The 23973-nt window shown below is 47.3% G+C and overlaps 1 protein-coding gene across 1 annotated transcript in view; it reads left to right on the top strand.

The window, feature by feature from the left end:
• Positions 1-658: 658 nt before the first annotated feature.
• LOC124690096 ((E)-beta-caryophyllene synthase-like) overlaps positions 659-23973 on the top strand; it is a 28908-nt gene continuing 5593 nt past the window's right edge. The window contains exon 1 of the mRNA XM_047223535.1: positions 659-850. Coding sequence (XP_047079491.1) covers positions 716-850 — 135 coding nt within the window. The 5' untranslated portion in view covers positions 659-715. The remainder of the gene's footprint in view (positions 851-23973) is intronic.

The raw sequence follows: 23973 nt of genomic DNA, 5'->3' as shown, positions 1-23973 counted from the left end.
GGAAGAACTCCAGGGCGCTGGCGCGGGCGGCGCGTCGTCGTCCGTTTACCGTTGACGACGATGAAGACGTCATTTCTTCCAGTTTCAACTGCTCGACGGGCGCGTCGTCCTCCAGTTCCGACGACGAGGTGACAAGCAAGAGGCGCAGGAGTTTCGACGACGAGGCAGGGCCTTCTAACAAGAAGGCCAAAAATTAGTTTTATTTTATATGTTTTTAAATTTGTTCTTCTTTGTATGTTAAATATGTTTGAATCTATTCGATTGAAGTATCCGGTTAATTGTTTAGGCTATAATCTATTCGATTGGAGCAACATGACATTATTGAGTACTATTTTTTCGCCTTTAAACTTGCTCATTCAACAAAAATGAAAAGAAGTAGCACCAAAAAATACACTTGCATGTCCAAAAGCGTCGGACCGCTGGAAGTAGCCCAGACGCAAACGGACATTTCGCCCCTGACGGTCATTTTGGCGTCCGCCAGGCAACGCAAACGGACGCTAGCAGATAATTTGGGGATCCGAAATGCGTCGCGCCACTGGAGATGCCCTTTGGCTAGAAAGTATGCGACGTTGTGTCTTGTGTGTGCACACTGTCCGCTCTCATCTTATATGAAGCCAACAGTTCACCTGGGCCATCTCCCTCCACAGGCCATCACTTGCAACCGTAGTTTTATCAGAGAGGAGTGGGCGGTCAAGCTCTCAACTCTTCTCCAGCAATGGCAGCCTCCACGGAGACTTGTCGCCGCCCACATCCGCCGGTGACGGACAACAACCTGCGCAGCCACCGCCTTCACCAACCTACGGCATGGGGAGCCTTCTTTCTTGGTTTCAGGCCATGCACTCCAACGCAGGTGAACTAAATTTGGTATACAACCCTGTTGAACTTTCTTGGTGGAGACTGTTTAGCATCAAATTAACGTGTAGTACACCGAGGGACACAATCACAATACATATTATGTTGTCACTGTAAGGTATTTTTTTCTCGAAATGGAGCATGTATTGTCTTAATTCTACATACATATTATGTTGTCACTGCAAGATATGTATTGGTATTATAGAATTGATTGATGGCACTAGCTAACTATTTCAAAACTCCAAACCGATTAAAACAGATTAGTCAATATATTTACTTCAACACTTTCTTCACGTTTAGGCTCTTTCTTTCTTCTAGTCCTTAGGGTTCGATGTAGGATGCAAAAGTTTTTTTCTTTCTTTAGTCCTTAGACGCTGGTAAGATGTAGATGCATAATATATTTTTCTTTCCTTTAGTAGTTACGGTATCTCCAGCGGTCCGACGCAAACGGATGCCTTCGATCTATTTTCTCCCTCCCATCCATATTGCTTGCCACTAAAATAGATGTATCTATAATTAAAATATGTCTAGATGCATCTATATAAATGTTAAGTAATATAAACCGGAAGGTATGTTTAAATAGATAACCAGACGTAAAAAAAGACCCAGCCTAGCGGTCCAAACTAAACGAACAAACTATCCGTATGTGACCTATTTGTGAACCAAAATTGACCGAGGATTGGGTCGAACGACAGGTCCACGCGACCGTGTCCACCGTGTGGCCCTATATGGCACAGCCATACAAAACTCAGTGTATCTATTTTTTCTTTTAGGAAAAGTCTTCTAGATATTCGGCTGTAGCTACAGTCGGCTTGTCCCGTCGCTCACCTCCATCTTTTTATTTCCTCCCAGATCGATCCCCACCCCACCTTTTTTTCCTAGCGCGCCAAAGCCCCGTCCCCCCCCCCGGCGCGTCGCCCCGCACCATTCCTCCTCCGCGCCGTCCAGCCCCATTCCTCCCAGCCCGTCGCTCCCCGACTCCTGCCCTCCATGCGTGTCACCCCTGCCCCCATCCCCATCCCTCCCGGCGTGTCGCCCACCACACCCCTCCTTATCCCCGCGTCGCCGCTGGGAGGTAGCGCTCCCCTTCTCCAAGCGCCGCCGCCGGGAGGATCTTCCCCTCATACTCGATGTGCAGCCGTGCGCTCCCGCCACCGCAAGCTGATCGACACTTGTTGTGGCAGCGACGAACCTCCATCGTGGAGAATTGGTGAACTACATGCTCCAGTCGGCCATGGCGATGACTGTAGGGATTCATATCATGGAAAACAAAAAAAATTCCTACCGCGAAAACGAATAACAAGCCAAGATCTAATCTAGTAGATGGTAGCAACGAGTTGAAGATCAACATACCCTCGAAGATCGCTAAGCGTTAACGAGATAAATCTTGTGGTGGATGTAGTCGATCACTTGCCGCTTGCAAAAACGCGTAGAAAATCTTGATGGTGCCACAATCGGGCAGCACCTCCGCACTCGGTCACACGTACACTATTGATGACGACGTCCTTCTCCCCGTTCCAGCGGGCAGCGGATGTAGTAGATCCTCCTCGGAATCGCGCCAACACGACGGCGTGGTGACAGTGGTGGTGGAGATCTCCGGCAGCGCTTCACCGGGAGAAGGAGGAGGGAGTAGCTAGGGTTTGGGAGAGGGGGGGCTTGGGGCGCCGGCCTGGGAGCCCCTTGGTGGTGCGGCCAAGTGGTGTTTTTCCCCCTCCTCTCTCCCTCTCTTTATATAGGTGGAACCCCCTAGGGTTGCCCCAAAACCAATCTGAAGTCCAACTCCAAAAACTGCCATAATAGGGAAACCTAGGTGGAGAGAGATTGCTCCCCTTCATTGTCCCTTGGCCGGCCAAGGTGGTGGAGTCCACCATGGACTCCACCTTCCCTCTTGGTTGGCTGGCTAGGGTTGGTGGAGTCCATCTGGGACTCCACCTTTCAAAGTGATTTATTCCGGAAGCTTGTAGAACATTCTAGTGCTTTCCATAAATGCACCGGATCATTTCCAAACTTAGAAAGTGACTTCCTATATATGAATCTTATTCTCCGGACCATTCCAGAACTCCTCGTGATGTCTTGGATCCCATCCGAGACTCCAAACAATATTCGAACTCCATTCCATATTTCATATCTACTTAAAACGACATCAAACCTTAAGTGTGTCACCCTACGGTTCGACAACTATGCGGACATGATTGAGACTCTTCTCTGATCAATAACTAATAACGGGACCTGGAGATCCATAATAGCTCCCACATATTCAACGATAACTTCGTGATCAAAAGAATCATCTACATACGATACCGATTCCCTTTGTCTCACGATATTTTACTTATCCGAAGTTTGATAGTCGGTATCTCCATACCCAGTTCAACATCGTTATCGATAAGTACTCTTTACTCGTACCGTGATATGACATCCCTTGTGAGCCAGTCACATGCTTGCAAGCTAGTTGGATGATATTCCACCGAGAGGGTCCAGAGTATATTTATCCATCATTTAGGATGGACAAATCCCACTATTGATCCACGTGCTTCAACCCTATACTTTCCGAACACTTAATGTCACCTTTATAACTACCCATTTACGAAGTAGTGTTTGGTGTATCAAAGCATTCATCCAGTGTAGGTGATTAACATGATCTCATGGTCGAAGGACTAGGTTACTATGTATCTTAAAGATTGAAGCACAACGAACTTAATGACTTGATCATATGCTACGCTTACTATGGGTGTATGTCCATCACATCATTCACCTAATGATATGATCTTATTATTAATAACATTCAATGTTCATGATCGGGAAACCATGATCATCTATTAATCAACAAGCTAGTTTAACAAGCCTTACTAGGACTCATTTATGTTTACAAAACACACAAGTATTAATGTTTCCGGTTAATACAATTACATGGGATGTAAACATTTATCATGTACACTAAGGTATATAACAATAAACACATTTATTATTGCCTCTTGGGCATATCTCCAACAATGACTTCATGGTTGTTGGGAAGATCAAGTTTTAGAGACTTTTTGTCAATGTTACACATGATGTTTCGATTTGTTAGATGTGCACATCATTTTTGGCGTGTTAGTATGAGCAAAGTGGTACAATAATTTTGGTACGTATAACATAGAGAGATTGCACCAGTGTTACATACATATTTCTATAATGTTGGAGAATTTAGGAAAAAATGTTCGACATACTGCTGAGAATACACAAAGAAAAAGGTTACATTCGAGTGTATGTGAGCGTCTGCGTTTGTACTGTGTTTTTCAAAAAAAAAAGAGTTACATTCGGGAAAACAAATTGTACCACTACCGGGGTATTTTTGTACCGCTTACCGAGAAAATGTTGAGTATAAATGTTCCATTTTAAGAAAAAAAAGTGATACATATGAACCGTTTATTGTAGATGCACGAGATTCACCATTTAACTAGATCGAACGGCAGCGCATGCAGCTGATGTTTTCGGTTTTTTAGCATCTCTAGCAGAGCCCGTAAAAACGCGAACCGAAAACTCGGAGTTCAGTGCACCGAACTCGTGTTTACGGGTTGTAAAATAGTTGGCGCAGAACAGAGCCCGTAAAGGTAGAGTTTTTCATAGAATTCATATGCAACACATACAACAATCGATCATAATTAATCAAATAATCATCCAAATTATTACAACACATAAACAATAGTCTGAACTAAATTATTACAACAGTGTTGGGAAAATTGAACAAATAAAAAATATCTCAACCAAATTACAACAACTCTTGAAAAATTGGACAAATGAACAAATGTCTCAACAATGATACATGTGACAAACAAATGAATGGAATGGTAAGATCAAAGGCGATGGCCATGTCGCTGCTGCCAGTGATGCATCTTTAGATCATAGACTTTGGACAATTATTCCATCTCCAATGCATACAATCAAGACTACCAAGCATGCCCGGCCAACCTCTTTTCTCATTTATCTTCATCAAACGTTTGGTGTCATCCTCATTGGGAGCTCGGAGATAGGTTGGCCCAAACAACTTGATAATCAGGCGAGCAAACCTGCGGACCGACTCCGATGTAGTATCTTCGCCAATTCGAAGATACTCGTCGGTGTAATCCGCAGTGATGCCATACGCAATGATCCTTATGGCAGCAGACATCTTTTGGAATGCGCTGAAACCCATCACCTCGGCGACATTCCTATGTTGCTTGAAGTAATTCGAATTGGCTTCATAAGCCTTGACGATTCGGACGAACAAGCTACACCGCATGCGATACCTCCTACGGAACAGATGGAGAGGATAGGTAGGTACCTCGGCGAAGTAGTCCTCCATCAGCTGCTCGTGGCCGAGGAGGCGATTCCGCTGGATGTGGTTTCGGTCCAACACGGACCCGCGCCTCCGATTCAGCAGCTTTGCGCGGTCCTCCATCTCCTTAACGGAGAGGATGAGCATGGTGGAATCCATCTCGTCGTCCTGGAGCAGCTCATCGAGGTCGGAATCGTCCGAGCTCGATGAATCCGATAGATCGACATCGACGAACTCGTCGCCCGAGCTCATCCTCGATTCGGACGGAGAGGCAGCAGCGGCGCCAAGGGCGGCACCCGGAGTTGGGTGAGGAACAACGGGCGGGATGCGGGGCGACCTGCGCTAGCTCCGGGATGCGGGGCTCGGGCGAATCGGGCAGTGTGGCGGCGGCGGATTGTGGTGGCGGCGCGGGGAGGGAGAGAGTGAGCGGTTGCGTTAGCTGAAATTTCAGCGCGCCCTAGATAGGGATCGAGCGTTCGGTTCGCTCGAACGACCCCTACAAATACATGCCGTTTTGGGTTTTCTGTCTCGGCCCGAAAAAGTTTTTCGGTTTTCGTCCTTTTACGGTCATTGATCGGTGACATTTTTCAGCCCGAACCCGTAAACTGGCGGTTATTTTTTGGTAAACGAGCTCTGCTATAGATGCTCTTACAGCCGGTTGTATACTAGTGCTTGCCTTTCTTCTATTTCCTCTATCCCGTGTCTAATCTCGATACCGTTGCCTTCGACCTGGCCGGTGCCGCAGCGACAGTATAGGCCTCCCCGATGTTGCTCGCTTGCTGCTCTCTTTTTCTTCAATAGGAAAGGTGCCCCGCCATGCTCCTGCAGCTGCTCGCTTGCGTGCAGGCGCACGCGGCCAAGGCGCTCAGCGGCAGGCACAGGTCGCTTGAGGGCATGTCCAATGGTATGCCCCAACTTACTTCCTCATAGGTCTAACTAGGATCGGATGCCACCGTGTAGGCCAAAACACTACTAGGAAATGCCTTACCGCCGGCGTCCCAAAATGCATTACCGCCGGCGTTTACGCATTCGCCGGCGACCACCTCGCCGGTGGTAATGTAGTATCGCCGGCGTTTTCCAAATCGCCGGTGGTAACTGCTGTTATCCCCGGCGCTTTACCCGAATCGCCGGCGGTAGCGACTTAGCACTGGCGGTTTGCGAATTCGCCGGGGGTAATACGCTGTAGCGCTGGCGATTACAATTTCGCCAGGGGTACAGGTTTGGGGGCGCCGGTGGTATTGTTTACAGGATTAAAAAAATAAAACTCGAAATATACACCAGAATACACACAGAATACATAGTATACCAGAATACACAGAATACACAGTATACCAGAATACACAGAATACACAGTTATATAGAAAGTCCCAAATGTTCACAACATGCATGCATTAATAAGACAAGTTTAGATAGTAGATAGTTGACCATAACATCACGACTCGAAGTAGCACAATACATATAAATCCAGTGTCGATGACCTAGCTAAACAACAATGACATAATAAACTAGAGAGACGGTGGCGGCAAGCATCATCACGATGAAAGGGGTCCTCCACATCTCCCTCCTCTGTCCCGCTCGAAAGTTGGCGTATCGAGTTTCCGCCTCCTCCAAAGTGGTGTACCCCTTGTAGCTGTTGCCGCTGAAACGGTGGACCTGCCTCCTACAGTCTTCCCGGTCCTCGTAGACTCCAGGAACCCTGCCGTGGTAGACGACATAGTACGTCATCTATGCAAACACACAACAAAGAAATGTAAGTTGTTAGTACATCCATAGAGAGAGATATAACATATAGGTGTGCAAAAGAACAAACATAAAAAATACTTATGTAATTTATGACTAACATTTGCAGGACACAAAAGTTTTTGACTCAAGTCTACTTCGGCGGGAAGGGACGGATGCCCTCGAGCGTGTTGAATGTTCTCTCGTCACATCCATCTTCTAATCGGCCTTCTATCTCGGAATTAGAAAGTGCGGAGGCATAGTTGAACAAGCCACCATTCATGATGACATCCCTCCAGAGTATTGTGCAAATGGTCCGCTGGATGGCACGGAAGTCGCCTCTCACGTTTTCATCGGTGGTGTCCACCATGTTCACGAACTTCCCCCGCAGAGCAGATGGCAACAAGAGATCGTTCTGAGACCTTACAACCGCCCTCATCTGTAGGATGGCAAACCATGCCTCCATCCCATTGTCATCCGCCGATTGCTTTAGGCAGGGGAACTTGGTTATGTGGTTGCACACATGGCAACCCTTAACTTTCTTCTCATGCCTGAGTTTGTTGACGCCAACCTCAGCTATGAAGCCGCCGAGGGCTTTATCAAGTGTAGACTTAAGGTCGGTGAAGTCTTTCTCCTTATCAAGCCCGGAGTCGAGATAAGTGACATCGGAATGATACGGGTAAAAGAGGAGGAGGGTGCAATACTTGAAACTGCGCAAAATGGAAATAAACCATCATACTCAGCTATTAAGGAAATTCATGAAAGAATGTAATATAGGGTACTTTAGTAACCAAATACTTACTCGCGGAAATATGGTATGACAAAGCAACTCTTATCCTTGTTTAACACCAAGAAATTCTTGATATAGTTGGCGAGAAACGCTTGTTCGGTCCGGGCGACAGGTTGGAGTCATGTAGTAGGGGTCCATGATAGCGATGTGCGTTGTGTTCTCCATGGCGATATCGTGCGCCATGCTGAGCGATATGAGGCGGACCAAGCTTCGGTCTAGCTGTTGCATGTGCAAGAGCCCGAAGATGTCTTCGTACCGAATGAATATCAAGTCCGCGGGGTATGTGTTGACAAAGCCAAAGCCGGTGGGCACCTTGGCGATCAAAATCGGGTACGAGGGATTTCTATCTTTAAGAAGTAGCTTCTCCTTTGTTAGAATAGCATCATGCACGCTCCTCATATCCGGCGTCAACTTGTTGACATAGTGTGCCGGCAGCATCGGCTCGCCTAAGTGATGCAACTTCCTCCACGGGGTCGGCAACTTGTCATTAACCACTATCTTGCTTGCCGCAACATCTCCCGACTTCTTCCGCTTCCTGCCCTTCTTCTTACTGCAACTGGCCGGAGCGGCGTTTTGTTTCATACCTTCCGTGGTCGCACCAAGGAGTGTCCTCGGGGTAAGCCCAACTCGGGGCGGAGCGGTGAAGGCGGTAGTGTCCTCCTGCTCGGGCGTTTCTTGTGAAAGGAACAACTTCTTCTTTAGGATATGACCGGCGGGTGGCTTGTAAGGAGAAACCGCGTCGGCGTCGAGCTCGGCGATGAACGTATCAATGGGAGCTTGATCGATGTCCAACGCCTTGTCGTGCTGACTCTCGTGCGGACTATCGGGCTGACTATCGGGCTCAAATTGATCATAAGCCGGTGGAGCACTGGCCCTGCCTTTGCCTGCCGTCAAAGCAGTCGTTGGAGCTGGGACCTTGGCTTGGCCCGGGGCATCCGTTGCATCCTGAGGAGTGACCATGCCATAGCTTGCCTCCGAACCTGAGGCGGTGTTCAGCCGAATTAGGGCTTTCGGCCATAGAAGGATGTGATTCTTGAGGTCCCCGAGAGTGAGCGGGGTTTCCGTTTCCGGGGGTTGATAAGGAGGATGGAGGTCTTGGCATCCCGGTAACGACCGGTTCACGCGAACCCGGCTCAAGCTATCATCCATCCTGACGCAGTGGAAAATCCGCTGTGTTGGCAGGGATGACACCGCCGCTCGCTACAGCCTTCAACTTGTTGTCCACATTCGGTAGCAAGGTGCAAGGAGTCGCGTTCGCCTGTGAAAACATGTGTATGTCGAGAGAGGGCGACGACAAAGTAACTAATTTGTAGAGCTTGAGATACTAAATTAATTACCGTGAGGGCGTCGAGCTCGGCTCGCGTTGAAGGACCGAGGCCAGGCGTGCAGGTGACTGAGGGGCTAGTACTGGGGCCCCCCAGGTCCGGCGAATCCTCTCTAGCGCCGACATTGCCGGCGGGTGGAGTCACCAAGTTGGGTGTGCATTGAGCGTGTCTAGTTGGAGGCCGGTTGTCCGAGTTGCCTGGCGCCTAGGCTGATAACCGGCATCGGTCCCTTACCGCCGGCATCGAAGTAATTCTTCATCGACAGCACAAGATCAGGGATGATTTCATTGACCCTGTTGGCCAGCGCGTCATCGACCCTGGTAGCAACCTCGGCACTGACGCGTTGCTCGAACCTCGGCACCGACTCGTTGCTGAACCTCGGCACCGACGCGTTGCTCCATGGTTGTTTCCGGGTCGGCCACCTTTTTCGGAAGAGCCTCGTGCTCCCGGTCCTTCTGCGCCCGCCGCGACTCCCTAGTGCTTGAGGGCACGTCCAAGCCATAGTCGGCAAGCTTGCGACCTCCTCCGGCGCCGGGGACACGGTGGGGCTTGTCCAAAAGCGGCCGCGCCTTCACGGTGTTCAGACCCCTGATAAAAGGCGTGTCCCACGGGACTTTGCCAGCCGACGTCTGGGACGAGGAGCCAGCTGATTCGGCGGCTGCTTGTTCCGCCAACTGCCGAAGTAACATGAACAATTTTAGAATGTAATGGACTTGGTGAGCAGTATCAAATTAATAAGCTGGTAAATTGCTTACCACTCGCTTTCTCTAGTGCCATCACCTTCGCGTCGGCGACCAACTCAACTCCCACCACCACATCAGGTTTCGTGACACGTTTCCCAGCCAATTCTCGATGGTATCGGGACCTGAGATATGCCCCGAAGAGTGGGTCTTTGTACTTGGCAAAAGGGGGCTCGAGGCCAGCATTTATGTAGGCCTGGTCCTCCTTGTCCCATACCGGCTGCTTGCCTTCGAAGCCACGGCAACCGAGATTGTGGTGACCGATGTTCTTATCCGCCAGCTCCTTCCCCAGGTCGATTGTCTTTTGGTGTACTCGAGCTCCTCGTTTTCCAAGAATTTATTATACTGCTCCAGCGTCATCCGCGGGAAGTGGCGCTGGATCTCTTCCCAAGTCTCATTGTCACCAAGCATCCCCCTCAGCATGGTTTTATAACCGCTGAGGTTCTTGGAGAACTTAGAGAGGGCTCGTCTGTTCACGATGTTATCCTTGGTATCCTCGTTCCTGTATTCCACAGGGAACTCATACCGTGCGTGCAGCCGCGCAAGGAGTTGGGCCTGCAGATGCTGCTTCTTCTTGGTTCGGAGTTTCGTCTCGTTGACGTCGACGACGTCCCGAAGGATTGCTCCCAGTTGGAGGCCGTACCCCTTCGCCACGTGCTTGGGCTCGGTAGGAATCCCGGTCTTGGCGTCCACCGCGGTGATTATGTCGCGAGTGGTGCCGACCCTGTTTGGGCGCCGCCGCTTCCGTTTCCTCTTGGCCTCGGTAGTAGTATCCGAGCTACCCCCGGCAACGCCACCTGTCGGTGGTCTCGTCGGCAGCCCCCTCTCATCCTCACCATCGTTGTCCATCTCAGCATCCTCCTCCTCCGAGGACTCGTCATCGCTGCCTGGAAGTTCCTCCAGCTGATCCGAGACCATGAGCCTGTAGTGCTCATCCAACTTCCGCTGAGAAGACCCGTCAACGTCTTCGTTGGGGTCTGCAGAAGACGACATCGCTAGCTATACCTTCTGTAAGTGCACAAGCTATTGTAAGTGCAAAAGCTACTGTAAGTGTTCATTTTAAAAATATACTCAGAAATTCATATACTGTAACTATCACTTGACAAATTCAGAAATTCATATAAAGTAGCACAGTAGCATGGTTTATTAACAGGGTGGAAATCCACTACTAGTTACTACCCCTAGCTCTGTTAAGCTTATGCTTTTCATTTAATTGCAATCTCTCTGCCTACAGCGAAAATTCGGCATGACCTTTGCTAAAAATGGTCATGCCGGAGTGCCAGAAATTCGCCGGAACGGAAGTTAATCGACATTCCGGCGAAACATTGGCACTCAATGTACCTGCAGACACATATCTAGGCAACAAACTACATGCAGAGATACAGAATTTTCAATACATCTGGGCAACAAGCTGCATGCCATGATCAAGCATACAGTACTCATTTCATCCCACCTGCACAGGTACATATAAAATTCCCAATGAAAAATGACATCATTTTGCAGAACAGGTATCAGCAGATATGCTCTTTTATTGCACAAATACATTGTCAACTTGGAAAGATAATGCAGAATCTGAGTATCATGACATACAGGCACACTGCCTAGTCATGCATGATGCAATTGCAAGACTGCATAGCACAATGCAGTTCACTGCACATTATTGACAAGCCAATATCCAGTTCACAGCCACAATCAGACGGCCCAAGGCCACTGCTATGCATGATGCAAGAGCAGGAGCTCACTGCACATTATTGACAGACTAAATCTATGCTCCACCCCTTGAGGAAAAAAACAACCTCAAAATTTGAAATTTTGCATCAAGCTTAGGAAAGCAGTTCTACCCGGACTACATACATCTTAGGTGGAAAAACCAAAAAAATGTTGCTGTTTTGGAGATTGGTTTTCTCCAAGGATAAAAGAAACCAGGGATATTTCAAAGTTAAATCATGAAAGAAACCAGTGAGGTTTCAAAGTCAGAACATGTAAAGAAACCAGGGATAGTACGCTGTAGCATGCTATCAGCTGAGAGCAACGTCTATCCACTCGCAATGTAATCATGAATCATGAATCATTCTCATGTAATCATGCATTTGCTCTTCTTCTGTTCTGGGGAGGCTCTAGTTTACGATTGTATCCGGTATAAAAAAGAAGTGATTGCATTCAGTTAAAGAAAACAGGGTTCCACATACTAGGTTAGCACACAAGGCCTAACGAAATCTTGACATGTAAATAAGAATCGAGAAAACTCGCAAGACAGGAAATCAACAAGCATGATGCATCATCATTTAAAAAAAAAGTGAGATACATCATCTCAATGTCTCATTTTACACCAACCAGTAAATCACTGCTTATTTTCAGTCATTATAGGAATCATGTTTACAAACCACTGGTTACAGATTACAATAGTATACATGGATTAGCACAAATGCGTGCAGGCAGCCTTCAGTTCCCTGTGCCAAGGTGTTTTTCTTTTTGTTGGCAGCAGGAATGATCAATAAATATAATGGGCAACCAGAGACCGCTTTACTGCAGCACAATCTCACAGAGAATTCGGTAATTTCAGCGACCAAACATTCTAGGTAATTCACAAAGGATGCTAGTTCATAGCAACAAAGTTCGATTCCAACCAAATAGACGGATGCAGAGCAAAATCTAATCAACTACAGTGCAGAGTGGAGATAAATCGAACGAACCTTTACGGCCAGAAGCCCGAGAGCGAAGGCAGCGCCCTTCTCGACCTCGTGCTCGAACGGGCGGGGCTGGTGCTCCTCGCCCGCCGCCGCCTCCGTAGGGGGCACCTTCAGGTGGCACACGAGCACCGGCACGGCGCCGCCCTCCACGTACGTTCACAACCTCCTCTGCAACAGAAGCAGCGAGCAGATCCACCTCAGTAAACGGCGTGGGAACGGGTGAGCACGGCCCGGTTGGCGAGGGTTTGGGGGGATTACCGTTCTTCGCGAGCTCGGCGAGGACGGTGGTGGCGCGCTTGCCCGTGGCGCGGTCGGCGTGGCTCCAGGAGAAGCGAGTGCTTGGAGGGCGTCGACCTGCGAGTGGCGGCAGCAGATCTCGGGCCCGGCGACGGTGGTGGATCGACGACGGTGGCTGGGGAGCGATGGCGGCGTGGGGGATTTTTTCGTCGATTTGGCCGTGGAAGGGGAGCGACGCGCACACGGCTAAGTCATGGAACTACTACCCCCGGCGTTTTGGCGTAAACGCCGGCGGTAACTTCACACTCACTGACATGTGGGCCACAGTCAGTTTCCACCGGCGGAAAGGGCCTAATTCGCCGGGGGTATTTTTTTGGTTCCCAGCTGGCCGGCGAGACGCCTTTAGTTGTATAAGCATGTCAATTAATCAAAACCGAGTCCTTAACACAGTGGTGCCACTCTTGATCTTATGCTGAAGCAGCCAGGGTTCGAATCCCTGTGGATGCAAAAAGGCCAAACTTTTTTTCTTCCCTTTTTAGCTAACACTTAATTCTTAAATTGTAAAGTGCTTTTGGCGACATATGATAAAAAATCAATAAATTGCGAGACATCAATTCTCCTTCCCTTTTTTAGCTAACACTTAATTCTTAAATTGTAAAGTGCTTTTGGCGACATATGATAAAAAATCAATGAAGGATAAATTGCGAGACATCAATTTATGATTTTAATTCTTGAATGACTTCAAAGTCCTTTCGGCGAGATCCGATAAAAAACCAAGACATAAATTTAGGATACACTTGAGAAGAAAAAATGGTTGTTCGAGAGATAATTATTATAAATACACAAATGACTTCAAAGTCCCTTCCGCTTGGTCCTTGTGATCCCACCGGTATCGTCGCGACTCCTTGTGTACGGAGGAACACTTGACCTAGGTAGCGTCGTCCTTCTTCTTCTTAGTGTGTAGGTTCTATCGTCTTCATCGGGTTCTTCCATCATTGGGTCTCCGACGAGGCCGTCGAAGTCTTGCTCGTCGGCAACTCCATCCATTCCGACGAGGGCCCTTTTTCCTCTCCTTACGACAACACGGCTGGGCCTTGACGGGTCGGTTATGAAGAAGCATTGCTCGACGTGCTTAGCCAATACCCAAGGCTCATTTTGCGCGGTGGGGTTCTTGGTCTTGGATTTGGGGGCGAGTCGCATGGTGGTGACATACGCATCTTCTTTTGTGACGTCCGTAGCCCATCCGACACGAAACATCGGTAGCTTCTCCCCGACGTAGTCGAGCTCCCGAATTTCCTCGATCCTTCCGTAGTACCTTTTCTTCTCTTCACCCGTGTACGATTCCATCGTCACACCCGAGTTCCGATAGTCGCTTCTTTTGTCTCTCTCCTCTCGTAGAGAATGTGTAACCATTGATGTCGTATTTCGATAAGTCATGAGGTTGGGGGCGGGCCCACAAGACAAGGCCAATATCATTTTGTCTACGACGCTTGCCATTGGTGGGGGATTGGCATCAATCTGGTCTTTGAACCAGCTCGCGAAAGAGGAGTTGTGCGCTCTAAATACCTCTTGTTCCGTCATCGGCTTGTCAGCCCTGCTCTTGATCATGTTTATGTGCTGATCCACCCAAGGCTCTACCTCGTTCATGTGCTGTAGTGCTACTAAGTGGGCCCTGTTAAAGTCTGTTCTCCTATCATCTTGATCCGCGTCGAGTTCCCTCCTGCCAGCGTTGTGGCCTACTCCCTCGAATCTGCCGAGGTGCTTGTTGGCGGGCAATCCAACCGGACGTGGGTCGTCCTCGTTTAAATAATTCTTGCAGAAAGAGATGCACTCCTCGGTGAGAAAGCCCCGGACGATGCTTCCATCCGGATGTGCCCTGTTACGAACGTATCCTTTGATGAAGCCGTTCATTCTTTCTAACGCCATCATGTTGTGAAGGAATGCGGGCCCGAGATCCTCGATATCGTCCACTATATGCACCAGCAGATGGACCATGATGTCAAAGAATGCGGGCGGGAAGTACATCTCCATCTCGCATAGGATGGTGACGATCTCTTCCTGCAGCCTCCCGAGTTTCTTGACGGTTATCGACTTTCGAGTGATGACGTCGAAGACGTTACACGAGTCGGTCAGCGTCGCACGAACGTGCGGTTCCATTATCCCTCGGATAGCAACCGGAAGTATCCGCGTCATCATGACATGACAGTCATGAGACTTCATCCCGCTGAAGATTTTTTTCGTCGGGTCCAGCCATCCGCGTATCAGCCCCGCGTAGCCTAGGGGAAATTTGACTTCTAGTAGGCACTTGAAGAATTGTTCGAGCTCATCGGGATTTAGAGTGAAGCAGGAGGGGCGAGGAGTTTCGCGCTGCTTGGCCACCCTTTTGCGTTTGCGACCATCCGTCTCCTCCTCCTCGGTTTCCTGGTCAACCCGGGCGAAATGAAGCTCTTTTCGATATCAAGGGCCATCAGGTCGTGTCTTGCTTTCGACCCGTCTTTGGTCCTCTCCGGCATGTTGAGCACGAGTGCCAAGCAAGCTCTCGCACACGTTCTTCGTGATATGCATGACATCAAGGCTATGAGGCGTACCGAGGATCTTCCGAGTACGGCAAGTCCCAAAACACGGACCTCCTTTTCCATACCCCCAAGAGCGGCCCGGGTTCCTTTTTCTTTTTCTTTCTCTTGTCTCCTTTCTTCCGCTTCTGGATCTTTATCTTACCCGCCGGAGGGCAGTCTTTCCAGTTTTTCAACAGAGTATCTATCTCTTCGCCGCTTCGCCTAGGTGGAGGGCCCTCGACCTCATCCTTCCCATTGAACAGGTCTCCACGCTTCCTCCACGGGTCATTCTTGGGAAGCCACATTCGATGCCTCATGTAGACGGTTTTTGAAGACCCGGGATCCTTACCCAGCTGTAAAAATGGCGTCTTTTCCATGCACCTCACACATGCCTTGTGTCCGTGGCACACCTGGCACGCGATATATCCGTATCCAAGATAGTCCGGCACCGTCGTCAACAGTGCGGCTTTCATACGGAAAGTTTCTTGTCCGTAGGCGTCCCAAGTTTCTGTCCCTTCCTCCCACAGAGTGACTAGCTCCTCCTTCAATAGCTCCAGATACAGGTTGATATCGCTCCCTGGCTGCGTCGGCCCTTGGATTAGCATACTCATGTGTATGTACTTCTTCTTCAGGCATAGCCATGGAGGGAGGTTGTACATCCATACAAACACGGGCCAGGTGCTGTGCTTGCTGCTTTGGTTCCCAAACGGATTGAGTCCGTCGGTGCTCGCACCCAACCCGATGTTCCTTGGTTCTTTCCCGAATTCTTCGTAATACTCATCGTCTAATGTTTTCCACCGGCTTGCATCCGAAGGGTGTGTTAGCACTGGGTTTTCAACCCGTTCTACATCACGCATCACCGCCTCCTTTCTTTCCGCGTGCCGGCGCATGAGCTTTGCTTCCTTGGGGTCCACGAAGTACCGCTGCAGACGGGGCGTGAGCGGGAAGTACCACACAACTTTTCGAGGAGATTTTTTTGTCCCTCTCTTGTATCGAGATTCGCCACACTGTGGGCATGTATCGAGATTGGCATGCTCGTTCCGATATATTACGCAGTCACTGATGCATGTGTGGTATTTCTGGTGCGGTAAATCGAGAGGGCACACGATTTTCTTGGCCTCCTGTAGGCTACCGGCACACGTGTTATCTTTAGGAAAGTGGATCTTCAAGTATCCGAAGAGTTCGTCCACGCTTGTGTCCGTCCATTTGTGCTTTGCCTTCATCTCCATAATATCGAGAGCGTATCTCAGACGGCTCTCCTCCGTCCCACGAGCTGGATCGTACAACGGAGTTCTCGAGTCTACCTCGAGTTGAACCAGCTTAGCCTTCCGTCTACCAGCGATTTTGGGGTCGGTCGATGTGTTGCTGAGAAGAAGTTCTTGAACATGACGGTCCTGCACGGCCGCGGTTAGCGGGGTATTTTCCTCGTCGGCCGCATGTTCTTCCCGGCCTTCTTGATCACCATCAACGTGTGCGCCATCCTCTTCAACCTCCTCTCCATTGTCGTGTGGGGCATCCTCTCCATCACCTTCGTTATCATCATCTCCACCATCATCACCTCCATCACCATCGATATCATCATCTCCATCATCACTCATCCACTGAGTATGCCCCTCCATGAAACTATACCTGAGCAGGTGTTGATTCACTATGCCTGAGAAGGGGTCAAACAACGATCCTAGCTTGCATCTTCGACAAGGACACATTATATCCTTTCGCTTTTTTCGATACATGTCGGCCGTCGCGCGTTCCACGTATCTATCCACGACGCTTTCCCTCATCGCGATGACCATCGCCGCCTACAAGACAAGATAATTGATTACACCGCCGTCTCGGTTTTCACGGAAAAAATTCGGCATGACCTTTGCTAAATATTGTCATGCTGGAGTTCCAAAATTCGCCGGAACGGAAGTTAATCAACATTCCGGCAAAACATTGGCAACTCAATGTTCCTGCACGCGTAAACAAATGCAAAACAATGCATTTACATATATGGAACCACGCCTTTTGCCACCACTAGTACTAGTGATATAACCGCGAATTTTCGCCAACACATGAACATTCCACTCATTTAGTTTATGTACCTACTAGTTGACGCGATGTCCAAAAGCACCCGAGAGACGCCACACGTCGACTTTAATGCTTGAGAGATCTAGAGATCTAAGAAATGGAGAGATCTAGCTAGATCTAGTGGAAAAGGTGGTGGGAGGAGATAGATCTAGATCTAGATTATGCAAATCATGCTAGAGGGGCTAGGTAGTGCATGATTTGCTCAAATACATCATATTTTATTGGTTGAAATAGCTAAAATGGGTGGGGGAATGAGCTAACTAGTGCTTGGGTTGATTTGCCATCACATATGAGTGTGTGTGGGTGGTGGTAGGTGGCTGGTCGTCCTAAATGGACATGCCCAGGTTACCGCCGGCGCCTATAACATAAAATGCCAGCGGTAGGGCACGTTACCGCCGGCATCTGCTGGCCGAAAACGCCGGCGGTAACTTAAGGCCTGGTGGCCCACCCTGGCTTGGCTATACCGCCGGCATCTACTGCGCGCGTTCGCCGGCGGTAGAGCCCACTATCCCTGGCGCTTCGGCCCGAAGACGCCGGCGGTAAGGCTAGGCCCAATTGGGACCCCGGGGCCCATTGCACCCCCGGCGCCTCGATTTTATTTTCGCCGGCGGTAAAGGAGCTACCCCCGGCGCCGTCCTACCTATTCGCCGGCGGTACTGTTAGCCCCCCCTGGAAGGTATTACCGCCGGCATCTTCAGCTCGTATTTGCCGGCGGTAAGGAGTGCGGCTATAAGCCTTTCCCTAGTAGTGAAAGATGGTTCGGTTGAGGCAGTCGCTTCTTGCAGAGGAGGCATGATCCTCAAGAAAAAGGGAGGAGAAAAGAATGAGATTGATAGGAAAAGCGGGAGGGTGAAGGAAAAAGCTTGAACCAGATTGGACAGGCGTAGACAGCTGTGTACTGTATGCTCGCGTCACCAAGCTACTGCTGCGTTGGGCAGTGGTGATTCTGAGCGATGGCCTCAAGGGTTTGTACTGATGTGGCTGTACTGGAGCGACCGCTTGAGGTTGCTTCCTTTGTACGTGCCCTGAGGCCCTAGAACATGTCCGTGTCATCGAAGAAGATCCAAACAAGATACTACTTGATGGATGCGCGCTCGGTGCATCTGCAATCATTCTCTCTTCCTAGTACTAGCATGCATCGGATTCAAAAGTTCAGAGAATCTCTCTTCTTGATCTAGTACTAGTATGCATCCAAATTTGGTGTATGATTTAGTGCTAATTTGAGCTGCAATGGTTTATGATATTTAACGTCTATCACATGCATGTAGGTGGGTTATATTTTTCATTGACTATAGTAAGCTTGCACGTGCACGCACGTATCAACTAATATGTATGCAGCAAACCATGCTACAAATACTAAAATTTAAATTGTATATCCTAAAGAACATAGCTCATGTGTTCAGTAAAAAAGGAGACATGACAGATTTACATGTTAAAGTTGGTAGTAATATTGTAGTGAGTAATCAGCTTGCCTATGGATTGGTGTACATTTCGGCTTAGCTGTGTCCTCGTATATTATATATTCCGGCAAGTTATTCACACCATGACTTTTCATCGAGTTGTCGAGGCACTATATGGACGATGCTTGGTCAGCGAGCTTGTTAGGAACCACAGAGTTACCTGAATGCATCAAAACTAAATGAACGTCTCATGGATCACCCTTTGTACAATGTACTGAACGAACCATGTAGATGTATGTTTTAGTTTTTTTTTCTCTATGATTGATGCTAGAAATGTCTCATGTAACAAATTTTGGAGACTAATATTAACACATGACAGATCTTTAGTTTTACTAAACAAATTCATCCCGACGCACAAGTTGTTGGTACAGCATCGAGAAAAGATTGGCACCACTTGAAGCGGCTTGACAACAAATATGTTGCCTCGTGATAGTAACAAACCCCTCAAGAGTATCACATATACCAGCCGTAAGTACAATGCAAGCTTAGCTCCAAAACAAGAAGGAAAGAAAAATAGTATGTAGACAACAACACACAGTGTTCTTCGCCTTTTGCCTGACGCCGATAAGCTAGATAACTTATCAGTTCATGCCTTCACTCCGTCATCCCAGCATGTACATTGGAAGACTAATGTGTCAACGGGCTGACTTGGCGACTTATTCCCATAATCCCAACATTTCACCTGCCTCTCCGTCATGTAGATGTGCTTCATGTCCTCATTCGTGGCCATGTTAGCGTCTCCCGTGACCTTGAGCACTGAGATCACGCTCAACTTGTACGGTCATCCGTGAGGCGATCCCTGGGTGCAGATGAGCGTGACACATATCACTCAGACCAGCTCCTCGTTGCTGAATTTGGAGAGCTCGGGATCATGCAAAGTCCAGAGAGGTTCTTGTAGAAGTCTCAAAACTCAAAAAACAGTGAGTGTTCAGAGTTAACATTAGGTTATTGCGATACTATCAAAAGATAATGAATTGCGGAAATTTCAGAAGAAAAAGGTTGAAAAATATTAAACTCTACACTATCAAAGGATCTGTGATCAAGAATCCACAGGTTAAAAGTAGTGTCAATAGCCGATCACATTGATTTTGGATATTCAAGCACAGTTGGGGATCTTCTAAATATGTTTTATTTTTTATGTGCAGTTGTGACAACATAGCACCATGAAAAACTATTTCATAACTGGTATGTTTTTTCTATATAGTATATTCTACTATTTATTAAGTCATTCTAGAAGAACTGTAGTATATAAGCTTGACCTAGTACAAATTTCATCTATAGATTTTGGCCTTGACTAAAGTTCAGTTATGGATTTTAATGACCTTACCTTTCCGCCAAGAAGATGATCGGTCCCAACTTCTGACTAATCATCCTGATCCAAGATTAGCAACCTCTCTCTCTCTCACACAGAGGGAACCTCTCTAACGCATTCAGGGCTATACAGTTGAAGGGTTTCTACCATCGATATATAGGGAATCCACACCGTCGGCTTGTAGATCCAGGATTGCCCAAGATCGACCGGAAGGATCAAACAATTATTTCCTGCCAAAAATAAAATTAACTCTTTCTTTTATGAGTTCACATTGGCAGCTAACTCCCTGGAACCTTCCTTTATAAGGTCACACTGGCAGCTCACTCCCTAAAACCGGGCATAGTCAAACTGCTAGTCAGGTGAATGTACAAGAATCTCTGGAGTCCATGAGGTGACACAGTTGTACACCCTTTCTCCTCAGAACACATGACGAAAGACACACCGGCAGTCAGAAGAAAAGAAAAGCATACAAGTGAATAACAAAAGGAATTAGAAATAACAAGAACATAGTAACAAGGAGCAAGGAGACCCCGTGCCAAGGGTACATGCTGAATGGAACTGCAAGTACATGGTAATAGTAGGGACGATGAAAAAAGTACTCAAACAGATTACCTGAATGACATGAACACAGGAAAACAAAGCACCTAAGTATTGAGGATTATTCACCTCTGAACCATCTTCGTGAACATAATTTGGAAGCAGTGTAGCAAGAAAGGAACGCCAGCAACATAAGAGTCCACATATAGCACGCGGGAAGCACGTTGTAGCAGCGGCGGTGCTCGTTGATGCTCGGGAAGGCGAAAAACATCACTAAAAGTATGCTGGAAGGAAAATTTCAGCGGAAAGTATGCAATAAACAACCATGTAAGTAATGCCAATAAATAACTTAATGCATCCATCTTGAATAGAAAAAGAATCAACCGAGTTTCTTGAAGAACATGAAAGGAATGTGAACTTAACAAATATGCTTGAACCTAGTTCAGACTTCATGTCAGGCCTCTTTCTAAGTCATCAAAAAAGGTAATATCATACTACAATCAACAACGACAACCAAATGATAGGGTGAGAAAAGGCATTTTAAGGAATGAGAACCTCTTGCTAAGGATGACATTAACCTAATTTTTTTGAGGAATTTTATGAAATCTGAAAAATAGGAAGAGGCAACAAACAGATGCACCATCCACTGAAGATAAGAGTATGAGCTTGAGCTGCTTCTGCCATGAGCCCATGATCCACCGTTCCTCTCTGACCTGAGATCATAATCTACTAATTTTCTTCATCATGCATGAAGCCCTCAAAATGTGTACCTGCAGTCAGTGTCCATGGAACATAGTTGTGAGGACATACAGATAAGAAAATATTAAACTCATTTAGTTACAATTCAGATTCTGAAGAAACCATACTTAAAGCACTAAACACCCACTGCTACAACAGCTTTGCCTGAAGCAACACCCACTGCTTCTAGCAAGCCAATTAACATGAGGCGTGAATTTAGATGAGCTAGCATTTCCTTACTGAAAATACCAATGTGATATCTTATGAAGATGATAGAGAAGTATACTATAACATAACAACACAAGTTAGGAAATAGGCGAGCAGATAGTAATTAGAAAAAATAACGATCATTCATCAGAAGTTACCAACATATATTTCTTTTTAAAAAAATCCAACACAATTTGTGCTCCTCATTTGCTACAAAAAAGAGACATACCATAGTAGGGATAACATGTAAATAAGGCATTGAACTTTTTTACATGTATCATCGTTTATAAAGAAAGCTCTGTTTTAGTTTACTTTTGGGAATGGAACAAATGCATTCATTTCATTCCCTTATATTGAAGAAATTAACTGTTTGGACAACCAGTAGATTTACATCTTGGCAATAATGGGTACAACATCCTGTATGGTTGTACAACTTCAAAGATTGGATCTAAACTACCACTTCAATCAAGGGAAAGCCTGCAGGATAAATTTTGAAGAACTCTAGGGACCAGCACACACGTGACAGAACCAACTCTAGCCTCCAAAATTTTCTCCTTGAGAAAGTAAGCTGGAACCACACACAAAGTGAAGAAAGACGGAGTAACTCAATCTGACAAGACAAGCAAAGAAGAGAAACACATGAACCTCAAGGGATCCCGCTCGTTTCGCTGATGTTAAGGTCGATGAGATAGCGGAAGGCTGCACCCTCGCTGCCATCGCCGGCGGGGCGTGGCCGCCGATGCAACCCCTGCTGGACGCGTCCCGATGTCAGCGGCCGCAGGTTTGTGCTGATCACTACGGTTGGATCGGGAGGCGGCGCTCCCGCATCTGGTTGAGGCAGCCGCAGCGTGCAAGCCGATGTATGGCGGCCGTGGAGAGTTGTATCCGCGTCCCTGGCGGCGGTGCGTGAAGCTGGAGGCGCGGCGGGAGTGGGCGGCGGGGCCGCAGGGGCTCTGGTGTGGCGATTGCATCTCCATTTATGGGATTTGCGTTTTGAGCGGACCTGGAGCGGGGCGGGGGCGATGATTAGAAGGCAGCGGCAGTGGTCCTTCTGACCGTGATGACGGTGAGTAGAGAACGTTTGCGGAGAGGATGGAGACGGCGGAGGATTGGAGGAAGGCTCTGTGCTGCGGTCATGGTATCGTGCGTGATTTTTCATTGTAACCGCAGATCGTGGGATTTGGAAGGGAACGGGATGGCAGATAATCCATCATTGGGATGACGTGAAACGTTGGATCTTACTGTATGGACGGTGCAGATTGTTTGGATGGGACTCTCTGAGTCTTTTATTAGTAGTGGTGATGGTGATAAATAAAACAGACAAATGGGTGGCCCGCTTGCGCACTCCGGACCCATTTTGGACAAAGCACAAAGGGAATAGTTGGGGACGGACCTGGATCTATAAATGGATCAAAATAGACACTTCTGGTGTTCAAAATGGGTCATGCTGGTGAAGATGCATTTAGACATGGATTCGATGTAGGCTGCCGACTCTCTTTTTTTTCAATATTGAGTGAGCAGAGTAAATTTGAGGCATTTTAGCTCTGTTAGCAAATAGAATTAATACACAGTCAACTCAACAAAAAAATCCAAGATAGTAGAAATAAGCTAGAAAATATATTTATTTTAATAGGTCGTAGGAAGCAAAGAGTTCAGCTCTACTCAGCTCCTTGAAAGCCCGAGACTAACTCGTTTGCTCATTTGGCTTGTTAATTAGTTTTTGTCATTTATTGTGGAATTTAGAGGTTACGAAAAATAGGAAAATTATTGAAATTATAATATCTCATTGTATCCTAAGGTGTGCTTCAGTCCACGTCCATAAAGATAGAAGGTTGAACATTCGATGCAGATCGTAAGGTTGAGTTCTTTTTTTCTTTGAAAATTGAAAGACCTCGACCTTTGCATCGAAATGGTGCACATAATCTTTTTATTGCAGATATTGATTTCAAAGTTTACAATCTCAATTACCATAATAATCATATGACCGTAATCAACTGAGTGCATCTAGAATTCATATGCCCTAGCTGGTCCACTGGAAGGACAAACGACCAGATACTGATCAAATATGTAACTGTGTTGGTAATCAACAAATAAGAGCACCTCCATCTTTGTTAAGTTTTTTGAATATAATTGCCTAGTCTTTACCAACGGATTAGTCTTTTGCTTGAACTGGTTAGAACATGCAATTTTACATGGTATCAAACCTACAAAATCATAGGTTCGAGCAAACCTCAGAGGAGAGTATGCATGCCAAGCTTAAGACATCTTGATATTGCTCGGAGGAGGTATGTTAAACGTAAAATGGATTGCCCTCCAAATAAATTTCACAAAAGGGGCACCTAATAAATAAATGCTCAACGTACTCTTCTGAATTATAGCACCCACACTTTTCTACATCTTGTTCATTTTCAATTTGCAAGATTATCTTTGATAAGCAACATCTTCTT

Source organism: Lolium rigidum, chromosome 1 (genome assembly GCF_022539505.1).
Source record: "Lolium rigidum isolate FL_2022 chromosome 1, APGP_CSIRO_Lrig_0.1, whole genome shotgun sequence".
Lineage (NCBI taxonomy): Eukaryota > Viridiplantae > Streptophyta > Magnoliopsida > Poales > Poaceae > Lolium > Lolium rigidum.
Note: the sequence above shows the minus strand (reverse complement) of the source record. Positions and strands in the feature narration are given on the sequence as shown.